This window comes from Manacus candei, unplaced genomic scaffold (genome assembly GCF_025592945.1).
Source record: "Manacus candei isolate 608988 ecotype Guabito, Panama unplaced genomic scaffold, ASM2559294v1 h1tg000071l, whole genome shotgun sequence".
In the NCBI taxonomy this organism is placed as follows: domain Eukaryota; kingdom Metazoa; phylum Chordata; class Aves; order Passeriformes; family Pipridae; genus Manacus; species Manacus candei.
Genome location: NW_026138119.1, coordinates 7146320 through 7171388, shown reverse-complemented (window position 1 = coordinate 7171388; position 25069 = coordinate 7146320). Strand labels below are relative to the sequence as shown.

At 47.5% G+C, this 25069-nt stretch overlaps 1 protein-coding gene across 1 annotated transcript in view; it reads right to left on the bottom strand.

Moving 5' to 3' along the window:
* BRINP1 (BMP/retinoic acid inducible neural specific 1) overlaps positions 1 to 25069 on the bottom strand; it is an 88992-nt gene that overhangs the window by 49480 nt on the left and 14443 nt on the right. Inside the window, exon 2 of the mRNA XM_051807951.1 lies at positions 10904 to 11171. Within this exon, the coding sequence (XP_051663911.1) occupies positions 10904 to 11121 (218 nt within the window). The 5' untranslated portion in view covers positions 11122 to 11171. The remainder of the gene's footprint in view (positions 1 to 10903; positions 11172 to 25069) is intronic.

Sequence of the window (25069 nt, the reverse complement as noted above, 5' to 3'; positions counted from 1 at the left end):
GCAGTGTCAGGATGCTTCACTAAGTCAGAGTCCAGAGACAGGTCCCAGCTACAGTGGGAACAGCTCTTCCACTGACCTTTTCATGATCCTCACTCATGGGAATGAGATGTTGCAATATCAGACATATTTGAGCCTCCAGAGCCTGGTGTGCCAGCTGAGAGCTTGGCCATCAAATAGGGTTCTCCCTCAATGAGCCTTGCAAAGATGTATCCCTGGGAGATGTCCACAAGCAGAGGCTGTGACAGTGTGATATCTGCCCCTTCAAGGCTGCATGAGAGCCCTGAGCACCCTAATTTAGTGGGTGACACCCTTGGCCATGACAGGGGGTTTGGACTAGATGATCTTTGAAGTCCCTTCCAACCCAAGCCTTTTCAGGATTCTGTGTTTCTGTGTAACTGCTGTAGCACAGCTTTTCTGGAACTTCTCCTCTCTCCAAGTAAACTCTTTCATTGCAAACAGAAGCACAAGCAGGCTTGACTTGATTGGGAATTCGATGGAATGGCTTCCCCTCCCAGCTGCTCACCCCTCTGCTGGGAGCTGTCTGCACATTAAAGCAGATGTTGGTTGCACTCAGGTCATGTTTCCCAGCTTTCCTTTGCAGCCATAAGGGCCAGAGCCTCTTCCCTCCCTGCACTCATCTCTTAATTAAAGCTTAAATTCTGTCATCACATGACTGTGGGAGCAGGGCCCCAGGCAGGCATTCAGTGCTCTGTGTTGTCAGCAGGACTTTGATTTAGAAGCATCACAGACCCTTTGGAGGATCCCCTCCCTCTGTGCTGGCCCCACTCACCACTGCTGCTGCCAGACCTCAAGGCTTCCTCCCAGGGCAGGTGCTGGAGCAGGTCAGAGGCTTTCCTACACCACAGAGCACAGGGATGGGGAGGATCTCTGTCCTGTTGGAACAGCAGTTCCAGAGCCAGGCAGCTGCGAGGAGTCTGGCAGTGAGGGAGGAAAAGGAGGAGGAAGAGGAGGAGGAGGAGAAGGAGGAGGCAGCTGCCTGCAGCCTGCGCTGCAGTGCCTCAGCCCAGACAGCTGGGTGGGTGGAAATACCACCCCTACCCCTCTCCTTTCCTCCCTCTCAGTGTTTCTCACCTGATGGGTTGTATTTAACCAGGAAAAAAATGACTCCCTGGTGAAGGGAACCTCATGGCAGCTTCCTATAAATCCTTCATGGTCACCGTGTCAGCGGCAGAGGAGGAAGAGCTGCGGGTTTGAAATGGGTCTGATCACCCCAGGCACGGAGCTTCCAGCAAACAGCACCCCTGGTGCACACACCTGGCAGCCCAAGGCTGCCTCCACCCTCCCTGTGCCCAGGAGCAGAGCAGGCATCACCTGCCCAGGGCTCTCCATAGGGAAGCTGGGGCTGTTCCAGGACACTTGGGCTCCAGCTCCTTCTCCAGGCCACAGGAACTGCTGGCTCTGCACAGGAATATTTGATTTCACCCTGTCTGGAGGGGAGACCCTGGCACAAAGGGCTGCCCCAAACCCACCTCCCTCCCTGCTGCAGGCAAAGCTGCTCCCTGGGTTTCTGTGCAGTTGTGTCCTTGGGTTCTGTACCTGCTCTTAGCAGCTTAACACAGGAATCCAGCCTGGATGGCTCCGGCTGCCCCGGTGGGACACATCTTGTTCCATTTACAGAGACTGGTGGGTGGCAATCAGCAAAAAAGAGAGGGGAAAAAAATACTTTCTGGAACCCAAGGGAAACATTAGAGGGATCTAGAAATAGAAAAACCCCTATAATGGGGGGGGGGGGGTCATGCCATCTCCCAATGCTACTGGTGCCAGAATAAAATTATTCCATGCATCTAACAGGATGGCTTTTTTTCTTTTTTTTTTTTTTAGTGTAACAGTTTCTTTGCTGAAATAAGCATCTGCCTGATTTGAAAGCAGAATTATTAATCTGTACACACACACACAAAAAAAAATATCTTTTTGTAAAAAGGGAGCAAAATCCTTGCCTTGTTAGCCTTTAAAATATGTTCCCAAGCCACTGGACCATAGTCTGCTGCTCTGATGGGAGATGAACGTGCAGGGTCATTGCTGTCACAGTGTGCTGGGAGCAGCCCTGCTGGGCACAGCCTCTGCTTGGCATGTGGAGGGGAAAAGATGCCCCACCATGCAAGGTCTCACAGGGGACAGCATGTGGACACCCTTGTCCAAGCCCAGCAGGACACACATCTCTTTGGAAAGGTTCAGTGACTAAAATATTTCTGTGCTGCTTCTGGAATCCATTGGGAGGATGATCAAAACATTCTGGGCTGAGAAAGGGGATTGTTGTGCTGGAGCAGCCCTGCAGAACTGTGCTGGTGCTCAGCCCATCCAGCTCAGGGATCACCTGGGTCAGCAGGCAGGGCAGCCAGGCAGGGATCTGCTTTTCCAGGCACACAGCTCACATGAGAGCTTTCCTCCAGAGGAAATGGTGTGTCCTGACCACAAGAGCCCTATCAGAATGTGAACTTATCCCTGCATTGCTTCTGTGCTGTTCCCCATGGGCTGGTTCAGTTGGGATGTGGGGCTGCCCTTCCCCGAGCTCGGCCAGATGTTCTGCTCCCCCTTCTCAGCAGCTCCAAGCCTATCAAAGGCTGGTGCCATTTATCCCTCCTCTTGCCCTGTGTTCTCCAAAATATCAAAGGGAGGGAGAGGTGTGTCCTGCTGTCAGACCCTGCAGCTGCCAGGGATGTTCCCAAGCTCTCGCCATCCGAATCCAGACACAGCCAGAGCAGCTGCTCCTCCAGCCCCAGCCAGGGCCAAGCTCTGTGTCTGCTCACACATCCCAGGACTCAGCTCTGTGCAGCTCAGCCCCAGACATTCCCTGCCAACCCCTGCTTCTGCCTTTATTCTGCTTATGCAAATGTATGAAAATCTTCCCATATGCAGGGAGCTGCATTATGCAGGGAATGTAACAACACCAGTCCCTGAACTGCATGAAGAATGAAGGTTGTGGCTGAAGGAGATGCTCTGTGTTGGAATTGTCTGGTTTATGCCCATCACTGAATGGCTCCTGTTTGCCAAACTGCTGTTAGAGCTGGTGAGACAGGAATGTAAATCGTGACTCTCTTGTAAAGTTGCATAAACTTGTAGTAATGTCATTTTTAGATTAACATTTACATTGAAGAGAACACTGGAAGGCTTCATTGTTTACATGCACTATGGAAATAGGTTTCAGTTTTTGGTTTACACCCATTTATTTGCACGGCATTTACTGATTACAAGCCAATGTACATCACTCCTTTACATGCATAATGTAAACTATGGAGATCCTGCATTTTTTGCCCTGCAATGCTGTATGGATTTCCATTGCTCATTCCACACAGAGGCAAGAGCCTCCTTTCATCTCAGCTCCCTCTGTCCTTCAATTGTTGTGTTGTCTCTCCTAAAAAAGCCTTGCCTCTGACTGGAAAACATAAAAGTTGATGTCCCCTTTAAACAGGTAGCATAAAACCCTAATAGGAGAACCTTGTCAGCAGAACTTCAGCATGACTAAAAAAGCCCAGGCAAAGATTAAAAAGCCTAACAGTGCCTATCAATTCATCCCAGGGCTAAGCATCACCTTAATGCTGTTTGAGAAGAACGTTCACGGTGCTTTTTTGGATGCTTCAGGCATCCAAACAACTGGAACAGGACTGAAGACTTGCCAGGATATGTGTGTGAGAGAGGATCTATGACTGCAGCCGTGTTGTACAGTTTGTCACAGTCACAGTATCCAGGCCTCAGCACCCAGCTGGGTTTTGAGCAAGCACAAACCTTCCCACAGCAGAGCTGCTGCTCCTCTTGGCTCTGACTCCCTCGCCCAGCAGTGCTGGGGAAATTATTGTGGGCTTTTTTCCTTCTTCCTAAGGTGCTAAAAGCTGAACCCAAGGGAAATCAAAGCTGAACCCTGGGGAATTTTAAGATTTCAAAGTCACCGAATGAATAACACGGTCAGTGAGTGGGGTTTTTTTTCTGTCCTTCTCTGTCTCAAGGACATAAAATCTCCTTGCAAATTCAAGCTGAAGAGCCAACAGCCAAACACAATACACTCAAAAATCAAATTGTTTATCTTTTGGCATTTTTTTAAGTGGCACTGCTTGACTTTGTGTTTTGAGATGAACTTTTACGCCTTAAAAATGGCAACAAAAAAAAGTTTTTCACTGGATTAATAAAATGAAAACAAACAGCAAACCTTAAGCCTTTCACTGAGCCTAAAATGAAATGTTTACATTTTTTCATTTTGTTGAAAAGTTGAACAAACGTCCATTTCAGATCAAGCCATTTTTAATGTTATTTTTGTTCCATACAACCAGTGAACCACAAAATCAATTATTTGCACAGCTCTAGTGACCAGTAGATTAAATTCAATGCAATAGAGAGACAGCAAAAGGAGTCAATGAGGAGTGGAGAGATGGGAGAAGAAGAATGGACTGAAAAGGTGATGGGAGAGGTTTTAAGAGATCTCATCTCTGCCAGAACTTAAGACAACCAGAACATCTTCACAACCACTTGAAAACTTTAATCCACATTGCTGCTGGAAACAGCTTCACCAGTCCCCTTAGTGCCCTTCCTGCCTCTATCCCCACAGTCCTGCCCCTTTACTGTCACCTGACCACTGAATGAATGAGACCAGAAAAGTGATCTAGTTAAAAATTAACTTTTTTTCTTTCTTTCCTTTTTTTTTTCCTTGTCAGAATTACTTTTCTGCCAGATCAGTTCTTCAGTCGTGGAAATCACAGGTTTGCATGAAACCTGCCTGGAAGGGCTGGTCAGGAAAGGCAAAATTTCTGCAGTTTTAAGAAAACTTCAGCCTGGAGAAAAGGAGGCTCAGGAGAGACCTTCTCACTCTTCTCCCGAGCAACAAGTGACAGGATGAGAGGAAACAGCCTCAAGCTGTGCCAGGGGAGGTTCAGGTTGGACATCAGGAGGAATTTCCTCATGGAAAGGGTTGTCAGGCATTGGAAGGGGCTGCCCAAGGAGGTTTGGAGTCCCCATCCCTGGAGGTGTCCAAGAAATGACTGGACATGGCACTCAGCGCTCTGGGCTGGGGGACAAGGTTGGCCTTGATGACCTTGGAGGTCTTTTCCAACATAAATGATCCTGTGATCTGTGATTCTGCTTTAAAACCAGTCATAAAACACCTCACATTCACTAAGCAGACTGGCCAAGCCCAGTTGTCTGATGTAGGAGTTGCTTTTGCTTAGAAATGATAAAAGCTCATTATCCTCCCAGCCAGGGCAAGCAGCCACAAAAACCCTGGTGCTGTGTGTGCAGGTCTGGGCAGTGGGAAATGCTGGAAGTGCTGCAAGAGATTCTCCAGCCAATAAATTGGTGAATTTTCCTTGAAGTCAACAGTTTCATGTATTTATCACAGAGAATCTGGCTCATTGTCTTTTAATTTGTGGCACCATAAAACTTCAACAATTTTGTGAGGCAGTTTTGTGAGACCAATTTTTTTTTCCTCCCTTTTCATATTTTTTTTTTTTCCTCTAGGGGAAAATTTAAACAGCAGAACAGCATATGCATTTCTAAGTGTATTGTAGCCTGTGCTACGTGAACAGCAAAGATCCTGGCTCTGTGATCCTTCTCTTCCTCTTCACCAAGGGAGTGACATGTTTAGAGAGCACGTAGCCCAGATTTGTGGGTTTTCTAGGACTAAATAAAAATCTCCAGTGTGGCTGAATGCATTCAGCAGTGCAAATCCCTTTATGAGCACGCAGTGTAGTGTCCACTCTGAACTGGAGGAACAGGGAAAGCACAGAAATGTTGGCTAGATGGGACCCTGGGGGTCCCTAGTCCAACCTCCCACTTGAAGCAGGGCTGTCACCAGCTACTGAGCACATCAGCTCAGGCTTTGTCCAGCCAAGCCTTGAAAACAATCCAGGATGGAGATACCTCTCTCCTCTGCACTGAGACCTGTTTATGAAATGATATTTTGAGGGGGAAAAAAAAAAATCAGCTTTTTTCCCCCAGGCAGCATCCCAACCAATTTCTAGTCAGCTTGTGCAGCCAGTTACTCCCAACCTTTCCTGTCTCAGGAGCTCCATTTTGGTTTTATAACTCCAGGGACCTTGTTTTTAAGCAATCAGTTTTGTCTTGTCCCTCTGTAGGTGGAGGGATGGGGCAGAACTGGCTGGTTTGGTGTCACATCCCCCACCAAGTTTTGAATCTGCTGGTGCATTTCAACCAGACCTGACAGAGGTCTCAGAAGGATTCTGTATTTGCAGGTTTCATGAATTTAGCAGCCTTTAAATGGTCCCACTGCAAGGAGAAGCTGCAAGGGAAGCAGATCTCCTTTTTATACCCCAGGGTTTCCCTTGTCTCTTACACAGAGAGCCAGATTTCCCCATCCCTACTGTCATTTCAGAAAATGGAATTAAACTCCCACACGTGGAAAATCCGCATTTCTTCTTGCACATGCACATTCCCCTTCCAGCCCCGTGTGAGCATCCATTTTATATTGCTCCTGTCCCTTATGTCCAAACGTCTTGCAGCATTTAATTAAGTCTGCCCAGCAATGCAGAGCAGGCAATTGCTGTCATCTCCCATTCTCCAGGGGTGGGAGGCAACCCAGGCAAGGAGAAGTGACTTTACCCACAGCCACACCATGAGCCTGGGGCAAAAATCCACATCCTGCCTGTGTTACCTCCCTGCCCTCTTCCCAGTGTGCTGTGCCCAGCCCCTGTTTTCCCAGAGAACTGGCAGTGGCAGACTGTCTAATCAGTTGGATGAGCCCATCTCACCTCTTCACTCTTTGCCTCTCATGTCCAGCCTTGAACAACAAAGCTTTATTTTTTTTTTTTCCCTAGAAAAGATTTGTTTTTCTAGAACTGGCCTCAATTGAGCAGCATCATTAGTGAAACTCCTGTGTCAGTGCCTCTGCCTGGCTGTTTGCATCAGGTATTCAAGTGCTCAGCCCACTGTTTTCTTTGCTTTGCCTTGTAGCTAAATAATCACTTTCTGAGAGAAGAGAAAAAGGACAACCCTACAATATACTTCAAAGCAGTGGGCTGAAGCTGGTAACTGTTCTGTGGTAACAGGAATGTTTTCTGGTCTGAGCAGGACCCAGTCCCAAAGCCAAGCTGAGCTTCATCTGTTTTCCAGCCTTCCTGCAGTACCTCATACCCAAGGCTCTCATGGCCAGGAACAACAACAAGGATAGTGATAATGAATATTCAGACACCCCACAAACCACTCTCAGCATCTGCCATCCTATCTGCATTAGCATCAATGTGCACAGATAATGATCAAAGCAGCATTTCCCTGCCAGAGGCCCCCCTAAACCACCCTTATTAGTATGAATCGATGCTGATTAATGTGCTTCCTTAATGCAATTGTATCTACTCCTACTGTTCATGATTTAATAGAAAACATCTCCCCCTTTGCCTGCCTTCCTCCTAATACCACATCCTTGCACCACAGCAAGGTGCAAACCTTGACTGAGGGGACCAGGAAAATCAGTGGTCCAAGTTTTGCAAGAAAGAGACCTAAAGTCTGCTGAAATGAAACACAGAGGAGGGAACAAGCCTTTGGAGATTGCAGCAGGGAACTATTTTCCATGCTAGGATGGGAGATCTGAATCCAGGCATCCTATGAAAGATATCAGCAGCTATGAGGTTCTACAGCAATTCTGCTTAAGCAGCATATAAAACAGCCCTGATAACTGCAACAGGCTCTGTGCTTGCTGCTGACACACTCCTGGACTTCAGCAACGGTGAGAGGAGGAGTGTTGCATGGTTTGGTTTGCCTTATGCTGCTCTGAGCCCCGACAGTGGCTTTGTCTCAGGGTTTCCAGTGTCAAGGGCACAGTCCTGATGCTCTGTGTCCATGTTCCTGCACAGAGGGACACTGGGGAAATCACCACTAAACAGCTGACAGGGTTTCAGTTGGGGATGGGGGAGGCCCTCTGGCCTGACTTCACATCCTCTCCAAATCCTTGGTCACTGGGGTCTGCTATGGGCCTTAGGAGAAGAGCAGTGGTCAGGTGAAACCTCCCTCAACAAAACCACAAGTGCCCCAAGGAACTGTTTGACTGAGGGACACAGAACAAACCAGCTGACCAAAAAACATATGGGGGGAAAGGAACACTGGAAGAGAAGATTGCACAGAAAATTCCCCTGCTCCACATCAGCTGCTTTCCTAAGGAAAGGAGTGATATCCTTAATGTAGAATATGTGCCTCCCTTGGGCTAGTCTAGTGCAAAGAGCAATTGAGAGACATCATTTGGTAGGAAAGAGGCTTCTGCGTTAGAATTAAACAGTTGACAAAATCCCAACAGCTTTACAGATTCTCAGAGTCAATTTAAGGAGCTCACAAAATGAGATTTTACCCCTGTGGGTTTCAGTAAAACGATATGTTCTGGGGGGTGTGCACAGTCCAGCTCTCAGCTGCCAGGACTGACTGTGGCTCCACTAATTCCCCACAGCAAGACTGATACTCCTTCAAAAATGCATGGGCTCAGTTTTTAAGCGACCAGTTCTGCCAACAGGGACAAATATTAAAAACAACCAGCCCTCCAACATCCAGCCAGACTCCTACCTGATGGTTCCATGTGCTCTGCTGAAGCACATAAGGCTTTTCCCTCCTCCTCAGGTGACCACACTGGGAGCAAATTAGTCCCAGAGGGTGTTTTTCCAAAGTGCTCATCTCCCAGCAGCTCCAACCAGGACACACATGGCTGGAGTTCCCCACTCCCTTCAGCTCAGTGCGTGGTATTTGGCCATGAGGTGCCCTTGCAGTCTTCCCCCTGCCTCTCTAAGCTCTTTCCCTGATGATTTCCACTGGACTTTGTCTTGTCTCCAGTTTCTTTCGTGGGCACTGACTTCTCCAGCATTGTCACCATCTGTGAGACCCTTCTCAGACTCCTCCTGTGCACACAGAATGCTGCTGCCTGTTTTCTCTCATGGTGGAAGGAGGATGTTGTGTTCTCCCCATGATACATAGGAAAAGGTCTTTCCTAAGTGCTTCAGCAATATCCAGCAGAAACAGAGAAAGACAGATCCCTTACCACTTCCCATGTACAAAGTTTATCCTGAACTGAGATAAGGCTTCAAATTCTTAGCAGTCTCCTACAAATCAAAAGGGAATTCGTTCCTCAGCCCCTGACAGTTAAAACTAGAAATCACAGGCTTCACATGCAAACAATTTTTAGCTCCTTTCTAAGAGTGGAGGTGGCAGAGCTGTGGCACAGGCTGCCTGCTCAGGGTGTGAATTCCCCATCACAGGAAACCTTCCAGGTCACACACGACCCTCTGTCAGACGTGACACAGGTATGTCTGAGTCTGCCCTGGGGAAGAGGCACGGAGTAAATGACCTCTCAAGGTCCTTCCTGACCCGTTTCTCCATGATTCTTAGAGACAGGATCCCAGGCTTGATGGATCTGTGGCCTGACCCGCAGTGACAGTCCGTGGATGTGTCTGAACACATCCATCGCGTGGGCTCCCCTCCCAGCCCAGCCCTGCAGAGTGCTGTGCTGGCAGCCCGGGCTGCACAGCTCTTTAGCAAAGGGCAGAGCTGCTGCCAGGGGCACTGAGCAGGGCAGGGATCCGTGGCTTTGGTCAGAGTGTCTGTTGTCAGGCAGGGCAAGGGGTGAGCTGGGGAGAGCCACAGCCAGGCAGAAAGGCTTTGCAAAAAAAGGTGAGTTTTCTCTGCTGTTCTGTGCAAGCAAAGACCTCACTGTTAGAACCTCACTAGTGGAAGTGTGGCAGCAGAATTTCTAGTTTTTGGGGCTGTCTTCCCCCTGAGCTGTTTTGAATGAGGACAAGCCAGGACAATATTTTCAACCCTGTGTTAATCCCCCCTTGCTGGTGCGAGGGGAGGGGGTGCTGCACTCCCTGGAGGCCACGGCACAGGAGCAACTCATTTTTCTTCCCCACACAGAGATGATGCCTTGCATGTCTCTATTACTCTGCAAGGGCTTTTGGCTCCCTGCCCGTGGGAGGACACTGCCTGCACACATGTGGATCCCTGCTCCCCCATCCCCAGCCATCCTGTGTCTCCATGTGCCAACAGGCTATTCACTGGAGCTTCCCTGCCTACTGGTTTGCATGGTTGTGTTTGCAAGTGTCTTTCTGAAGCACAACAGGACTATATAATTATGTAAATGCACACATGTCTCTGAGAGTTTTGCAGTCTCTTTGGGTTTTAGCACAAATCTCCTGACACTTGCTGGCTTATTCCCCTTCACTCCAAAGCACTTGCTGCTCTAATGGGAGGTTCATGTGAGCACCCCGGCTTTTCATGTTAAAATGAAGGGAAAAAAGTGTGTTTCTGGATAGCACAGCTGGCAAGAAGAGCTTGAAACAAGCAGCAACAAAGGCTTCAAAACCTAGAAGGCAAAGGAAAATCCAAATTCTGCCTATTTTCTGTAGTTTTTTAACTCTCTGCAGTTTTTTAAACCAAGATCACAGTTCTGTGAGCAAGTCCAACACATTTGGAGAGAAAATCTGCAAAGGTCTCTGGTAGGCAGCAGACAGGTAAGGCTCATGCAGGGCAGAGTGAGAGCTGTCACACTGATGTGTGCTGTGACATCTTTATGCCCACGTGAACCTGAAGCTATTGGCAGCCACATGTATGAGTTTGGGCTGTCCAGAGCTTCGCTGATTTGAAAAACCTGCTTGTGAACCTGCCTGTGAACTGTCTGTCACCGCAAATGAAGAACACCCACACCCTTAGTCCCTTTTTATCTCCGTCTACGCTGTGCACATTGCCATGGCACTGCAGCGCTTTCATCTCACTATCAGAGCCCCACAGCCCAGCCTTTGAAGCAATTTGCTCTGCCAGCTGAGGACCACAGAGAACCAAGGGAGTGTTTCCAGGTGGAACAGGGACAATGATCCATCTCCCATGGACTGGGAGCCCGGAGCCCACGGGAACTGGCTGAGTTCCCACCACCAAACAAGGTCTCCGAGCCACGGGCGGGGAACCGACATACCTGTATATTTTATATCTGGTTGTAAATCCTTGACGATGTCTTTCCACAAAGGATAAGTAGCTCCGTGAGTGGTGGAAAGGCCCCCTGTCTGAAATAAGCCAATCAAACTCCTTGGAGACATGTTGGTTGGTAGCAGCTGGGTCCTGGTGGGAGGGCTGTACGAGTATATGGTCCCATATAAACAGGAGGTAGAGGAACTCAACAAGCCTCCAGTTCATGCTTTTCTGTCTGCCTTTTTCCTCTCATTCTTGCTCCATTCTGTGGAGTCCTGTTGAAATAGAGAGGGAATGGGAGGAAGGAAAGAGAGAGAGAGAGAGAGAGAGAAATGGAGGGGAGGAGAGGGAGGAGGGAGAGAAAGAGAGAGTTTAAAAATGGGAATTGCTTTGATCCTTTGACAACCGTCTCTCAGGGTGCAAATAGACAGGAAAAATCTAGTTTTAAAAGCCTTCAGTTTGCCTGTGTTACAACTTAGAGTATTTGGCAGTTTTTTGTTCATGTGCCTAAGTGGTGCCTTTAACCTCCTGAGCATATATCACCTTTGAAATAACCGGGTCCTGACCTGAGCCATCCTCACCCCAGCTTCTCCATCATTTCCCTCGTGAAGTTCTCTGCAGTGCTGCAAAGGCGAGTGAAGGCCGGGCACAGGAGGTGGCTGCACCCCAGGCTACAATTACCCCTTTATTGTCCCTTTAATGCTGTGCCAGAGAAACGTGTCTTCTGCTTTCATGTCTCTCTGATGATCTGTAATCCATACTCTGTGCAACCTGAGCAATCTATAAAGACCCAGCTCTCACTTTAAAGTGTTGCCAAAAAAAGAAATAAAACAAAATAATTACCCAGGCTCCGGCGAGGAGCACACACGGACACACAGACACAGACACACACACACAGCCATGAAATCCTGCCAAACTCTGACAGATAAAAATGTCCTCAGCCTGCTTTCCTGCCTGGGTTTGGGGAGATGTGTGTCTGGTGGAGAGGGATGGGGTCTGTTGCTATTTCAGTGGGACCTCCAGGCTCTTCCCAAGATCAAGGCTCTGCAGGGTGATATATTTAACGTGCATATTCAGCGTAGGAGGTTTACTAGGGAGCTTCAGGGGATGCTCCACACCACCTGGAGCAGGGCACGCTGTCGCTGCCGTGGTGGGAGAGCGGCTGTCCCGCCGCACCCCCCGGCACAGCGCGGCTGAGGACAGCCCTGCCACAAGCCAGCTCCTGTCCCTGGCGAGGGACAAGACATATGATGAGTGGGAAGGGAAGCAGAGGGGTGAGGTGCCTTGCCAAAGGTTACTCAGCATGCCATGGATACAGCTGGAAGAGAGCCCTGGTCTCCTGACTCCCATTTCCAGCGTTTCAGCCGTTAGATCATCCGCCTCCGCAGTCAGGCTGCTGGCCCGATGCCCTTCCCTGAACAAAGCCATGTGTTCCCTTGGGGGCAGGTGAGGGGCTTGTTAACACCCTGCACCCAGTGTGTAACCCCCCACTTTCTCCTGAACCACAACCTGCTGGGTTGTGCTCCTCATCACTGCTCGGAAAAATTCCTCTCTCCACACTCGGAACCGGTTCTTCCTCCTGCCCCACTCCTGTTCTTCTGGGTTTTGTGGAGGATATGCCAACACAGTGTGCACACCTGGACAGGCAGAGCGATCTCAAGGCTGCATCTCTCACTCAAACCTGGCCAAAAGTTTTCCCCCTGGTCAGGTGATACCCACCTATTTCTGTAAAACACAGTGTAGAGAGACTGCAGCTACTTTTTAAAGCAGGAGAAAGGCTATGCAGAGCTCTGCCACAGTGAGATTTAGTGTCAGGCTTATTTGTACATCTCCAGAAACCCTTCTGAGTCAACCATAAGCACTCCAAAAGTTTGCAATTCCCAGAGAGAAAAGGTTTTGCTAAGAGGGAGGCCAAACCGAGGTGCCACACACATTCCCACCCTGGCTGGTGTGAGCAGCAGAGCACAGACCAGAGGCCATCAGCGTTTCTGCCTGGTATGAACCATCTCCCATGCCCCAGGAATTGTCACCAAGAGCACAGCAAAGCTCCAGCCCACGGCAGTGAGTGTGCAAGTCTGCTGTGCAGGTGGATTAAAGCCCTGGGTGTGCCGGGGAGCACAAGAGCCGAGTGTGAGCCGGGGTGTGTGGGAGCCTGCACGTGTGCACAGCATGTGTCAGTGGAGCTGCAGAGAGCTCAGCAGCGCTTGACAAGGCAGAGTTGTGTAAGTCTGCTTAAAAATGACACTCAGCTGTTGCATTACAGGAAGAAATGAGAAAAAATTAAACATGGGGAAGTTTTTCTGGGTTTTGTTGTTTCTGTGTTGGCCACGTGTAAACTTCTTCCCATTTGCAGAATAACTTAATAATTGTTATTATTAAACCTGATGGGACCTGCAGCTCCTGGCTGAGGAGGTTGTTCCTGTTCTGGAGACGTGTATTTAACATCAGCCTTCACCTGACTCCTACTTCACCCATACACAGGGCAGTTCTTGATGCTTTAGTCCCTCACCTCACACAAAGGACTGGTTCAAGTCTACCTTAAAAAACAGGGGTTTGGGCAGTTTCCAGCCCCACACTGAGGGGATCAGAGCATATTCCAAGTGGGCTACAGTACACCTCTGCTTCCACTCACAGCAGTCATGAGCCTGAGGTGATTACTGGAAAAAGCTCCCAGCTGCATCCCACCCTCAGGATTTCCAAATTCCAGTTCAACAGTTTCTGCTGGCTCTCCACCCTTGCTGCTCTTGTCCCACCACAGTGGGATGCAGCTGCCAGCCCAGCAGATTTGCCCTTAGCAGGATGTGCCATCACTGCTGATAACGATCAGGTGTTCTGCACATGTTGTCCAAGCTGGCTTGGTTGTCTGTTCATTAAACTCATCAGCCAGCCTGGATCAGTTTTCCTTTAAATATTTCACTTTCTATTGAATTCCTATTGCAAAGAAAGGCAGGGAGCTCTTACACACCAAGGTGGAGTGACAGCCCCCTTCCAGTTCCCAGCACAGGGCAAGTGAGGACCAAAGGATGAGAAGAGCCAAACAAAATGGGTTTAAGAGAAATCCCAGTGTGTCCTCCCACACGAGAACATCAGACACTGGGGAAATATCGGCTTGTGAAAGAAAGGAGATATTCCCTAATTCCCCACACATACCATCTTCATCCTCCCTTCCTTTCCTTCAGGCCACAGTCAGAGTCAGGATGATTAGGGTTGTGATGGTACTTAACCAAGAAGTAAAACAGGGGGAGAACATGCCTTGAGACCACTGGAAGAAGTGGCCACATCTCCAGTCTGGAAGCTGGATCAGTGCTGAGAGCAGGGAATGGTGCCTGAGGCAATGGACGATGGCAGAGCACAACTGGATCCAGACTGCTATCACACCATCAACTTTAATTTTTTAGTAGTATCTTTTTCCCCCCTGTAGCTGCTGTAGGGATGTTGTTTCACATTAAAGATTAATACACTCCACAGGGCTGGTCCCCATGGAAGCTATAAAGCTTACTAAAGTGGGATTATTTTGTGTCTAAGGCAATATTGTGAGGTGCATTCAATCTAACTCCTAACGAGCTTGAATCTGAAATTAATTTGTTAGGTGTCTTTATGGGGCTCCACTGATGTGAAATATGTTCTGGGGATCTGGCAAAAGGGAAAAGGGAAGAAGCAGGGAAGTGATGTCTCCACGTCTATAACCCCTGGTTTAGAGACTCAAGGCTAAGTCTGGCACAGAAAGAATCTCAGCACTAAAGGGGAGGCTTGGGGGAGTCAGACACTGAGTTTTGATCCAGAAATCCAATGTTCTACTCAATTCTGCCCCAGACACCCTCTAGGACCTTGGTCAGTGCCCTTGCATGCTTATTTTTGGCCTTACTTTCCAGTTACCAACATGGAGTCACAGCAGTATTTGTGTGACTGCTTGGATCATGAACTTGTTGGAGAGGCCAGAATCTGGTTGTAGCATCTACAACAATGCAAATCTGCTGCCCACATGACTCACAAGGTGTTTCTGTCCTACGAGCAGTGAATGACAACCATCTCAGCCAGCTTTGTAAGGCAGCAGTTGAAAAAATCCAAGCTAAAAAGCTCCCTTTCCACTCAGCAGCACCACAGAGCAATGCAGGGAGCTGGGGCCTTCTGGTTCATGTCAACAAACATGATCATGCAAATGTCACATCTGTTAACAAACATGATCAGTGGGTGAGCCAGAACACGGACTACAGTTCAGGGTAAATAAGTAGTGGGAGAAGAAAATGTTCCATGTGCTGATTCTGAGTCACATTCCAGTCATTTTCCAGCACCGTCCATCCCTCAGTGCAAATGGAGGTTCCTGTTACAACCCCTTGCAGTTTATTAGGTGGTTTAAGGTGGCCTTTTTCTAATACAAATTCAGTCTGGAGCATTAAATGTTCCTTATCTTATGAGTCTTCAGGATTCTTGGAGGAAAAATAGGCAAGTACTTTCTGTAAAGTGCAAGTTGTATTTGAATGTACACTTAATTTCATCGTGATTGATATCTGTGTGTTAATTATATTCTATTTTCGGCAATACCTTTGCTGTCACAAGGCAGTGCCTTTTATCCAAGGAGTTCAAATTGAATTAGAGACATTAATTAAAGCTCTCAGCACTCTAGTAAGGCAGGCAAGTGCTGTTACTCCCATTGTTTCTTGAAATAAGAAGAAAAGAATAGAGCTGGGTGTCTACTTAGCCACTTAAAATGTAATTTTTATACAGTGGGGTAGCTCAGAATGATAGATTTTGCACAAAATGATATTGCAAGGTCTTGTTTCATCTGGGGGAGGCTGTGCAGCCCCAGATCCCTCTATAAATGGGCAGACAGGATGAAATGCTCTGACTCTCCATTGCTTGCTGTGAACACTCCACTACTCCTCTACCTCCTGGGATTTTCTACCTTTCTCCCAACCTCTTCACCTTTCATTTATCCCTTCTATTAGACTCAAATTGATCTTGCACACATCCCTTCTGTTTCCCCCATGCTCGTTGGTGTGAACTATTTCCATCAGAAATGCAGACCCGGGAAAGAGAAATTACTGAACATATTATTTGAAGTAAAGAAATAAGTCCCCTATCTCTTTAAGCTTCATGCACCAATAATTCTTCCTTGTGTCCCACATTTGGTTCTTGGCAGGTTGAGAGAGGCTTCTGCCTGCTGCCATTTACCAGAGGGAGGAGGCTAACAATTGCTATTTGTATCTGAAACACTTCTGTTCTGCAGCAACTTCACACAGTGCTTTAGGATGCTGATAAATTAGTAAGAGGCTGAAGAGTCAGGGGAGAGATGAAACAGCTTATGTTGGTTTAGAGCTCGACCCTGTAAAGTGACGAATGTCTGACCTCATTTCAGCAAACAGCTTAAGTGTACCCTTAATTTTAAGTAGGGATAAGCTCCTCTGGATTTTGTTCAGCCATCTCTGCTTTGAGTTAACTGTGCACTCACATTCCTGCTAGACAGGTAACTACTGCCCTACACCTTTAGGATTTAACTTGTGGCAGGTGCAACTGGAGCAATAACATTTATGTCCTGCCCCTAATTCAGAGGTGGCTCATGGAAGTGCTGGAAGGCAGCACCCATGAAGCAGCTCTGCTTGTCCTTTGGGAACCCTGTCCAGCAATCCAGCCAAGCTGGGGACACCTTTTCTGTCAGAGCCAGAGGAAAACAGGGAACACGGATGGAAAGGAATGGGGAAGCCAATCTGTCGGGGTTTGTTAAGTCATAGGAACTGCTGTGGATAAACCTGAGCTCTGGGAAAACAGAATTTGGGCACTTCTGACCTAGATGTCTTTATAGCTCAAACTTGCAGACACTGATATCTGACTGGAGTCAGGGATGGAGCTGCAATTCAGCAGTGGCTCTGAGTCCCTGGATGACTGTGGCATGCAACATTGTAAAATTCCAATGGGTTGTAAAACTATTTCTTTATGGAAGTGGGATTTCACCGTTTCAGGCAGTGATGACTGAATTCCTCCCCAAAACTCGGTAACTCTGCACTGATTGGTGTCCAAATTTGCATTATTCTTTAACCATTTCAGTTTTAAATATGCATGAGTGGCTAAACCTGTGGGATATTCATCAGCTGAAACATTTTTTAGGTAAGGATAGGCAAGGAGAGAGGATGAGAAATACCTTTCCAAGAATACCAACACAGTCCACAAATTCCCTTCACTTTTGCCAAATTGCTCATGCTGAAAAAAATAACGATTGGGAGATGTCAATGTTTGGGTAGTGAGAGCTCCAAGGGGAAACATTTCCAAATCTCTATTTCAAACTACTCAAGCTTTTTCTCCTTTTGATTTGTCTCTCCATCCTCTTAAGAGAGAACAGTGATAAAAATATTACTTTTGACCCCAAATGACTTCGAGGAGAAGAGACTTTTTTTTCTCTTCGGTTTGTCAACACTTTGCTTACAACTTGTCAGAATATTCAGTGAACCAAAACCACCCTACAAACCCTCCTTTATTAATGCAGTTCAACCAGCAGCCTAAAGGGAGCGGGTTTTGTGCAGAAACTCTAATTACTCCCTGCCTGTAACGAGGTGAGAATCACACTGGTAACAGCTCCGTACCTGCTTTCAGCTCGTTTGTCCCCACACTTCAGCTAATTATAAACCACCAGTGTGATGATGATGAGGGTGAGAGGCGGCTTGAAACCAAGCAAGGCAGGGAGCAGCCTCCACCGAGTCACAAGAGCAGGTGGTGCTGGACAGAGGGAGTTAAACCTCAGTAGTCCTCGTGACAAATCTACTGGGCAAGGGGCTCTGAATTCCAGAATCCTCAGGCTCTTGGTTCAAGGCTCTGTTTGGAGAGGAGAACCTCCTCACAGTGCTCAATAGTGCACACAGGTATGTGGTGAAGTGTCACAGGGCTGCAGAGGTGGTGAAGGGTCTGGGGGGGAAGCCACATGAGGAGACAATGAGGTTTGTTCATCTGGAGAGGAGGAGACCTCATTGTGGTGTTCAGATTCCTCACAAGGGGAGGTGGAGGGACAGGCACTGATCTGTTCTGTCTGGTGACCAACAATAGGACCTGAGGGAACAGCTGGAGCTGTGCCAGGGCAGGGTCAGGTTGGATCTCAGGAGAAGTTCTTCCCCCAGAGGGTGATGGGGCACTGACCAGGCTCCCCAGGGCAGTGGGCACAGCCCCAAGGCTGCCAGAGCTCCAGGAGCGTTTGGACAACACTCTCAGGGACAGGGTGGGATTCCTGGGGTGCCTGTGCAGGGCCAGGAGTTGGCCTGGATGGTCCCTGTGTGTCCTTTCCAACACAAGATACCCTGTGATTCTGTGATGTTGAAGCCAGTCCTGCTGCTCCGAGCCCGGACCGGTCCCACCGTAGGTGCTGCACGAACAGAAACCAGCAAGGCGGTCCATGCCCCAAAAAACTCACAATCTAATTAGGAGAGCAAGGACACCAGATGGCCAGGGACAGATGGGGGAGCACGAGGGAACAGTGAGATAATACTGCTCAGCGGGCTGTGGAGCAGTGGTGTCAGCACACCAGCAGCCCGACTGTTGGCAGGATTTTGATAGCTATTGTCACAAATGAGAGTTAAAAATAGGGAGGCTGGATAATGAGCTCTCTTTGTAGATGTTTGTGAGGAACTCCTCTCATTTGTGAAGTGGCGGAGATAGGATGAATATAGATGATAATAATAATAATGATAAATTGCACTTTTCTGAGCTGCTTATTAAAAAAAAAATATGATGGGTGGTGAGCAGTGATTTCTATTAAGCACTGCCCTGAACTTGAAATTATTCCTACTATTATTAAATTATTGTCCTAGCTAGTCCACTTCCCCATAATTTCATTCTAAGTTACACAAAAATGCAGCCCTTTCTTCTGTCTTCCTCTGTATTTATGCACCTCATATCAAAGTCCAGTAATCTCATAAGTGTTAATAGATTTTTATCCTTGCAGTAGCTTTAGGAGATCGGGAAGTGCTGCTTTTTCCATTCTGCAGAATGGGAATTGAGACATGGGGTAGATTAATGACTTGTCCCGGCTCATTTTATAACTGCTTCAGGAATTCAGCCCAAATCTCTTAAGTCTCAGCTCAGTGCTACATCTCCTTGCAGTACCCTTCCCACGCACCTTCCTGCTACTATTCCAGAATTAGCTGGGACTTGCCACAGAGCTGCTTAGAATTTTTTTGGATTGCTCATTTCACGTCAGGAAAATGCCAATTCATCAGAGGCAAAACACTTTGTAGAAATTTGTTGATTTAAGGGAAAAAAAAAAGGCATTTTGATCAAGTCAGCTTTTCTTTGGAACAGAATGTGTCGAGTGTTCAGTTTGGAAAGGATCGGTTCAAGATTGTGGTTTGTTTTTCATTACATGTTGAGTAATATACATTCAAAATCAAAATGAAGTGTTTTTCTTAAACAGCGTGTTTTGACTGAGCCAAAATAGATTTTGTAATTTATGCATAAGAGGAAATATCCAAATTCATTTAATACTGTTCTTGCATTTTGGAACAAGAAAACACCTGCAAACCAGACACAATAAGCTGAACAAAAATCATACTATTCCCTACAGTTTCTACTGGAAATTTAGGAAGGAGAGTAATCTGAATAGTCAGTTCAGTGAGGCCTGTGTCAGGTCCAGAAACCCTGGGTTTGGGTTTCATGCCTGTTCCATCCCGTGTGCCAGTCTTGCTTTTCTAATATATTCCCTTGCAACCATTGGGACCTGTAAGCAGAGAGACTGAAGGAAACAAAAATTGATGCCCAAACTGCCCTGAAGAGCAATAGTGTAACACTAAATCCAAGAAAGTCAACTCTTATCTCACATCTGACATTCCTTGCAATAACTTTGTTGTTCTGAAGTTCGTTCCTGGGCAGAGACTTTGCCACAAAAGCCACATGGAGTGACCCCACTCCATAGGGTTTGGGGAATGCAAACTACCACTGCTTATAGAGGTATGTTAAGAAGCTGAATTACCAAATGATCCTGGCAAATGGTTTATCTTCCCATTTTTCTTGTCTCTCAGCAAGGAGCTTAGCCTCTGACCTGGGTCATCTGTGTTCCTCTGTTCTAACTGGAGGAGCAGAAGGGATTAAAATCCAGGGGCTTCTCCTGGTACAGCTCCTGTTGCTTGGATAATGACAGCCCAGCCAGCCAGGGTGACAAGCACCATTTAATTTGGAGCTTCCTTCTGGGTACCAGGTTCAGCCACCACTCAGCTGGATGAAGCCAAGGGAACCAGGGGCAGCTGAAGAGGGGAGAGAGAAGGGACTCTGAGTCTCTGAGTTGGCAGCTGCAATTCCTGGCCTCAGGCAGCTCCGCTTTCCTCATCCCACTGAATGGATGAGGAATTTGCTGTGGCCATAAAAATCTCCATGTGCATTTGGCCATACATTCTCCTTCAGGCTCTGTCTTAGACCCTAGTGCACAGTCCTGCCAGGACACTCCAGAGACAAGGTGGGACCTCCAGAGGACAGCCCAGCTCAGAGCTGTGCAGAGGAACAGGGCTGCACGTGGGACCAGGGTGAGGAGAACTGCTCTCTTCACATCCCTGCAACTCCCTGAGGGATGCTCTGCAGAGACTTGGGGGTGTGTTCCACAAATCACTGATTTAAGTGTTTAGGATGGACTCCTTTAGCTCACAGGACACTCGTGTGAGGCTGAAAACACCCAGATGCAGCCCCTTCTACAGCCCTGCCATCCCATATAGAAGTTATGTGCACACTGATGCACAGGTGCCTAAATTCAGGATAGGAATGTGAGCTAGAAAATGTATTAGCCCCATAAAACACCATTTTATGGGCAGCTTGGAAACAGAAGACAGAAATATTGAGTGTAGGTCTCCTGTTCTCAGAATGCACCAGCCCAGGCTCTGCCACTGCAGGTTCTCTTGGAAGGTCTATTGAAGTCAATGAGCCTTGGGTTGGATCTCATTGCAAAAAGATAATCAAAAACCATATTAACTCTTAATTTGGAACAGAATATTAAATTAGAAGCTCGAATTAACCTGGAACTGCTTTTATATAATGAGAAGATTTAAAATCTGTGTATCATGAATGTGGGAGAACTACCCAAAGCTGTTCTCACCAGCCCTGAACCCTGGAGCCACTGTACTGCAGCACTGCATTTCCACCTATTCCCTAAGCACTGAGCCTGGAAATCCCACTGAGACAGAAGGATGTGTGAAAAATAAAGCCATCTCACCCTTATCAGTAATAATCAGTGAAACCCAGAGGGCTGGTACCAGCTAAATCCCAACCAAAGCCAAGAACTGAAAAATCCCAGAGGATATTGAGGGTCTGCACTGGAATCTCACCATCACCAACACTCTCTCCCATCAGTTCTGCAACACAGATCTGCTGAAAACCAAAGGAATTCAGTCCTTGCCAGGATTAAAGACCAAAACCACTCAGGTCTGAGCATCTCCAACATTAAAGCAGTTTGGGAGCCAAGTTTCAGGCCACCTCTAGCTGTGAGGTTTATTTATTTCCTTCTTTGAGACGGTTCTGCTCTGTGCTAAATCCATCTCCTGACCACCTGGAGCGTTTGAGAGTCTTGGCTGTGATGCTTGTCTGTTTAGATAGACTGTAAGTAGAGCTGGTCAAAAATTTTTGACAGAACAGTTTTTCACAGGAAAACGCAGTTCTCTCGAAATCCAAACGTTGCACGGGAACATGTCAATTCTGACAAACTTTTTTACGTTTAAAGTGTCAAAACAAATCAGTTTGATTTTCTCTTTTCATTTCAGTCATGTTGAAATGTTTAATTTTGAGGAAATAAACACATTAGTTTTATATTGTTTCGGTTAATTTGTTTTGACATTTTTACACATTTTGCATTGTATTGATATAAGTTGAAAATATACTGTTGACTGAATAAAATATTTGATGCTGTTTCATTTATTACATGTGTTACCATTAGACAGTGATAAATATTTCTCATGGCATTTTAGTGCTTCAGCACCACAGGAACAGAAAATATTGATGGTCTCAAATTATTATTACTTTTGAATTTTTAGGTCGTAAGAGCCTTGTGGGATCCTGGTTCTCCTTCAGGCTGAAGCTTAAAAAAAAAACCCCAACCACATATCAAAAGGCAAGAATTTCCCAAGGAAGTAGCATGTCCATTTTCCAGGCAGGTCTGTCAGCTCAATGACAGCATGGCACAGCCCCACTCCCCTCTGCACACCAGAAAACCAACTTCTCCACTTGCTAAAGAAGAAAAAGGAAGAAAATGCAGATTTTCCCAGAGTGGAATTCGTATGCAATGTTTTCATGAGCATCAGGGATTTGAGTCTGAATACCATTGACCTCCTGGGGCCTTTGGCTTCCAAACCACTTATGTATTTTTAAAAGATATATTCCACCTCCTTCTTGGAAGTCTACCTGCTTGTTTTTTTTTTTTCTTGTTTTAAACCACATTTTTGCTCCTCCATGCATAGGCTCTGAATTTCTGCCATCACTTCCATGCTGGTGGTGGTGACAGTGAGTGGAAAACAAGGGCAAAGCAAGTGGTAAAAGGGAGGGTGAGAACGGCAGCACAGAGTGAGCCCGGAATGAGGCAACTTATTGATCCCTCATTTCATGGAGAAAAATGTCCCCAGCGGCTCCTGTGCAGCTCAATAGGAGATGGAGGCAGGGCTGGATGGCCAGAGGACACACAGTCCATTTGAAATGGGGAGAAAAGCAGGACCCCAGGGTGAGGCTGTGCCTGATGGTGGATGGAGTGAGAGGCAGAGCATGACCAGCCTCCTTCTCCTCCCTTCATCAGGGTGAAAGGAAGCTCCAGCAGGTACTAAGGGCTGATCCTTCCCATAGAGGCCATGCCTGACCATTGTCTTTCCCTTCTCTCCCCTTTCACGAGGGTAAAAGAAAGTTCCAATACATTGGAAGAGCTGCACCTTCCCATCAAAGGTTCAGCACCCCTTGGAGAGAGGGGTCAGTCCTCACCACCACAGTGTTTGTGCAGTGGCAATAAAAAGGAGAAGCATCCCCCACCTTTGGAGGTTTATTTACAGCAGCAGAGGGGGTTTTTCTGTCTGCTTTTCCTCTTAAAGAGACCTGCCTTGGTCAGAAATCTGAATTTCCCCACACAGCTGCTGGGAGGGCACCTCTGCACGCAGATCTGTCTGGATGTCTCCTTGTGCTCCAGCTGGCCTGTCACTATGGATTACAGCTTTCAGCTAATAGTGAGCACTGCTGGAGTCTGAGACTTCCATTAAAAGCCGAGGTTTCCACCTCCCCACCCCACAAATGGCTCCATCCCAGACGTGGCCTCATCTCTAGGGTGGGGAAGGAGCAAAGTGCCTCAATTTGTTTCTGTGTTAGGCAACAATGGAACAAGTTGAAGGCAGAAAAAGAGGTTTGAGGATGATAAATTCTGAACACCGTGGATAATTTACTTGAAAGTTGATCTTACCCCTTGTCATCAGCACATCTGTGGTGCTGGAGCCCTATCCCTCTGACAGCAAGGGTACAGTGGAGCACTGAATTACCCCCTGGAAGAGTCCTTGAGGGAACGACTTCATTACTCCAAGCCATATTGTGGAGTGTCTTTGGAACACAGGAATGCTCCTGCGGGGAGGGATTGCCCATCCATGCCAGACTCTGCAAATCATCAGCCCTTCATGGCCAGAGGAACTGAAGGGTGAGGACAGATCCAAGAGAATTGGCCTGGGCACTTGACCTTTCCCCATTGCCAGGAGGAAATCACTGAGCAGGAAGAACAGCACATGCTCCACCAGGCTCTACAGAGGGAGGGAAGAGGGTCTGGAAGAATTCAGAGCTGTTTGTAAAGCAAACACTGCTGCTTCAGCACAGCCTGTGCAGTTGGCCAGCACTGCCATCACTCGTGGGCATGCTGAAGGGTGACTTCCAGTTTGGCAAGTGCCAGGTGCCATCACAACTCCTCCTGCTCCAATGGAGGCATTCAGGAAAGACTTCTGTGTGAATGCTGAGAGATTCACACCTTTGGGGCTGGGGGAAGGACAGGACATGCTGAGTGGCAGTTTACAGTTTCACTGCAGTCCCCTCCACCAGCACACTGCTGACTTCTGCTACATCTCCCCCGCACTGGAGAGATCCCACATGCCTCTGCAGCTTCCCAAAGTGACTTTGGCTGAGAGCAATCCAGAGCAGGCGTCACATTCGTGTCTTCAACAGCCTGACTCCCAGAAAGATCCTGTGCAACAAGCTGGCCAAATCCAAATCTGAAAAACACCTCCATCGCTGGTCATGATTAATTAATTCTGCTTCGACATTCCCCAGGGCACCTAGCAGCTAGTCAGAGCTGCCAGAGACAGAGACACTGCTGTGGAAAAGGAATAAACAGACTTTCCTCAACTGCAGAGGTGGAATTCGATAATAAATAGCTAGCTAGATAAATAATTTTCTGTGAGTGTTAAATTAAATGCAGAACAGGAATACAGCTGGCTTATCCCTGTGAAATCAAAGGTGTTTGGAAGGAGTTTCCAGAGAAAAAAGAGTATTTAGAGTCTACTGTGCTCATGAAGACATAGCCTGAAGTTATCCATCATGGCTAATGTGACTGTTTACAATGACAGACAGCTATTCCTGGACATTTTATTCTTGGTATAATATTCTCAGACCAGAGCAGCTCAAGGAAGCTTCCTTCTAATTTACATCTCTGCTTTCTCCCTCCTCCTGCCTGGATTGCAGACCAGGCAACATCTTTGTTCCCACAGCACCCACAGGGTCTCTCCAACCAGCTGTTGTGGGCTTGGCCTGTGTTCCTCAGGGAGCTGCAGCTGTCAGCCCAAAGTACAGGCTCTTGAGCCTCTCCTGTGTGCCCTTTTGATGCCTCTGTCCCCTAAACCCAGAGGCCCTGCCCAGGTTTGTCCATTCCCCACACAGCAGAGGCTGCAGTGACAAACACGTGGGATTTGAGGAAGTCAGCAGGAGCTGCGGCGACATCCCGGATCCAGGTACAGAGCTGGGAGTGTGTTGTAGCGAGCAGATGGCTGTCTAATCCCTGCCAGCATGGCAGCCCTGGTGTGCAGGGAGCACCCCCAACCCCTGTCTCATTGAATATGCACATTCACAGCTGATTTTACTCGAGCACTGCAAGTCCCTGTGCACAAACCATCCAGATAAATCCCCGATTGAGGTCCTGCCCCAGCAAAGAGGGCAGATCTGCTGGTTCCCTTTTGCCCACACATCTCCCAGTCCTGTAAGTCTTTGCTGC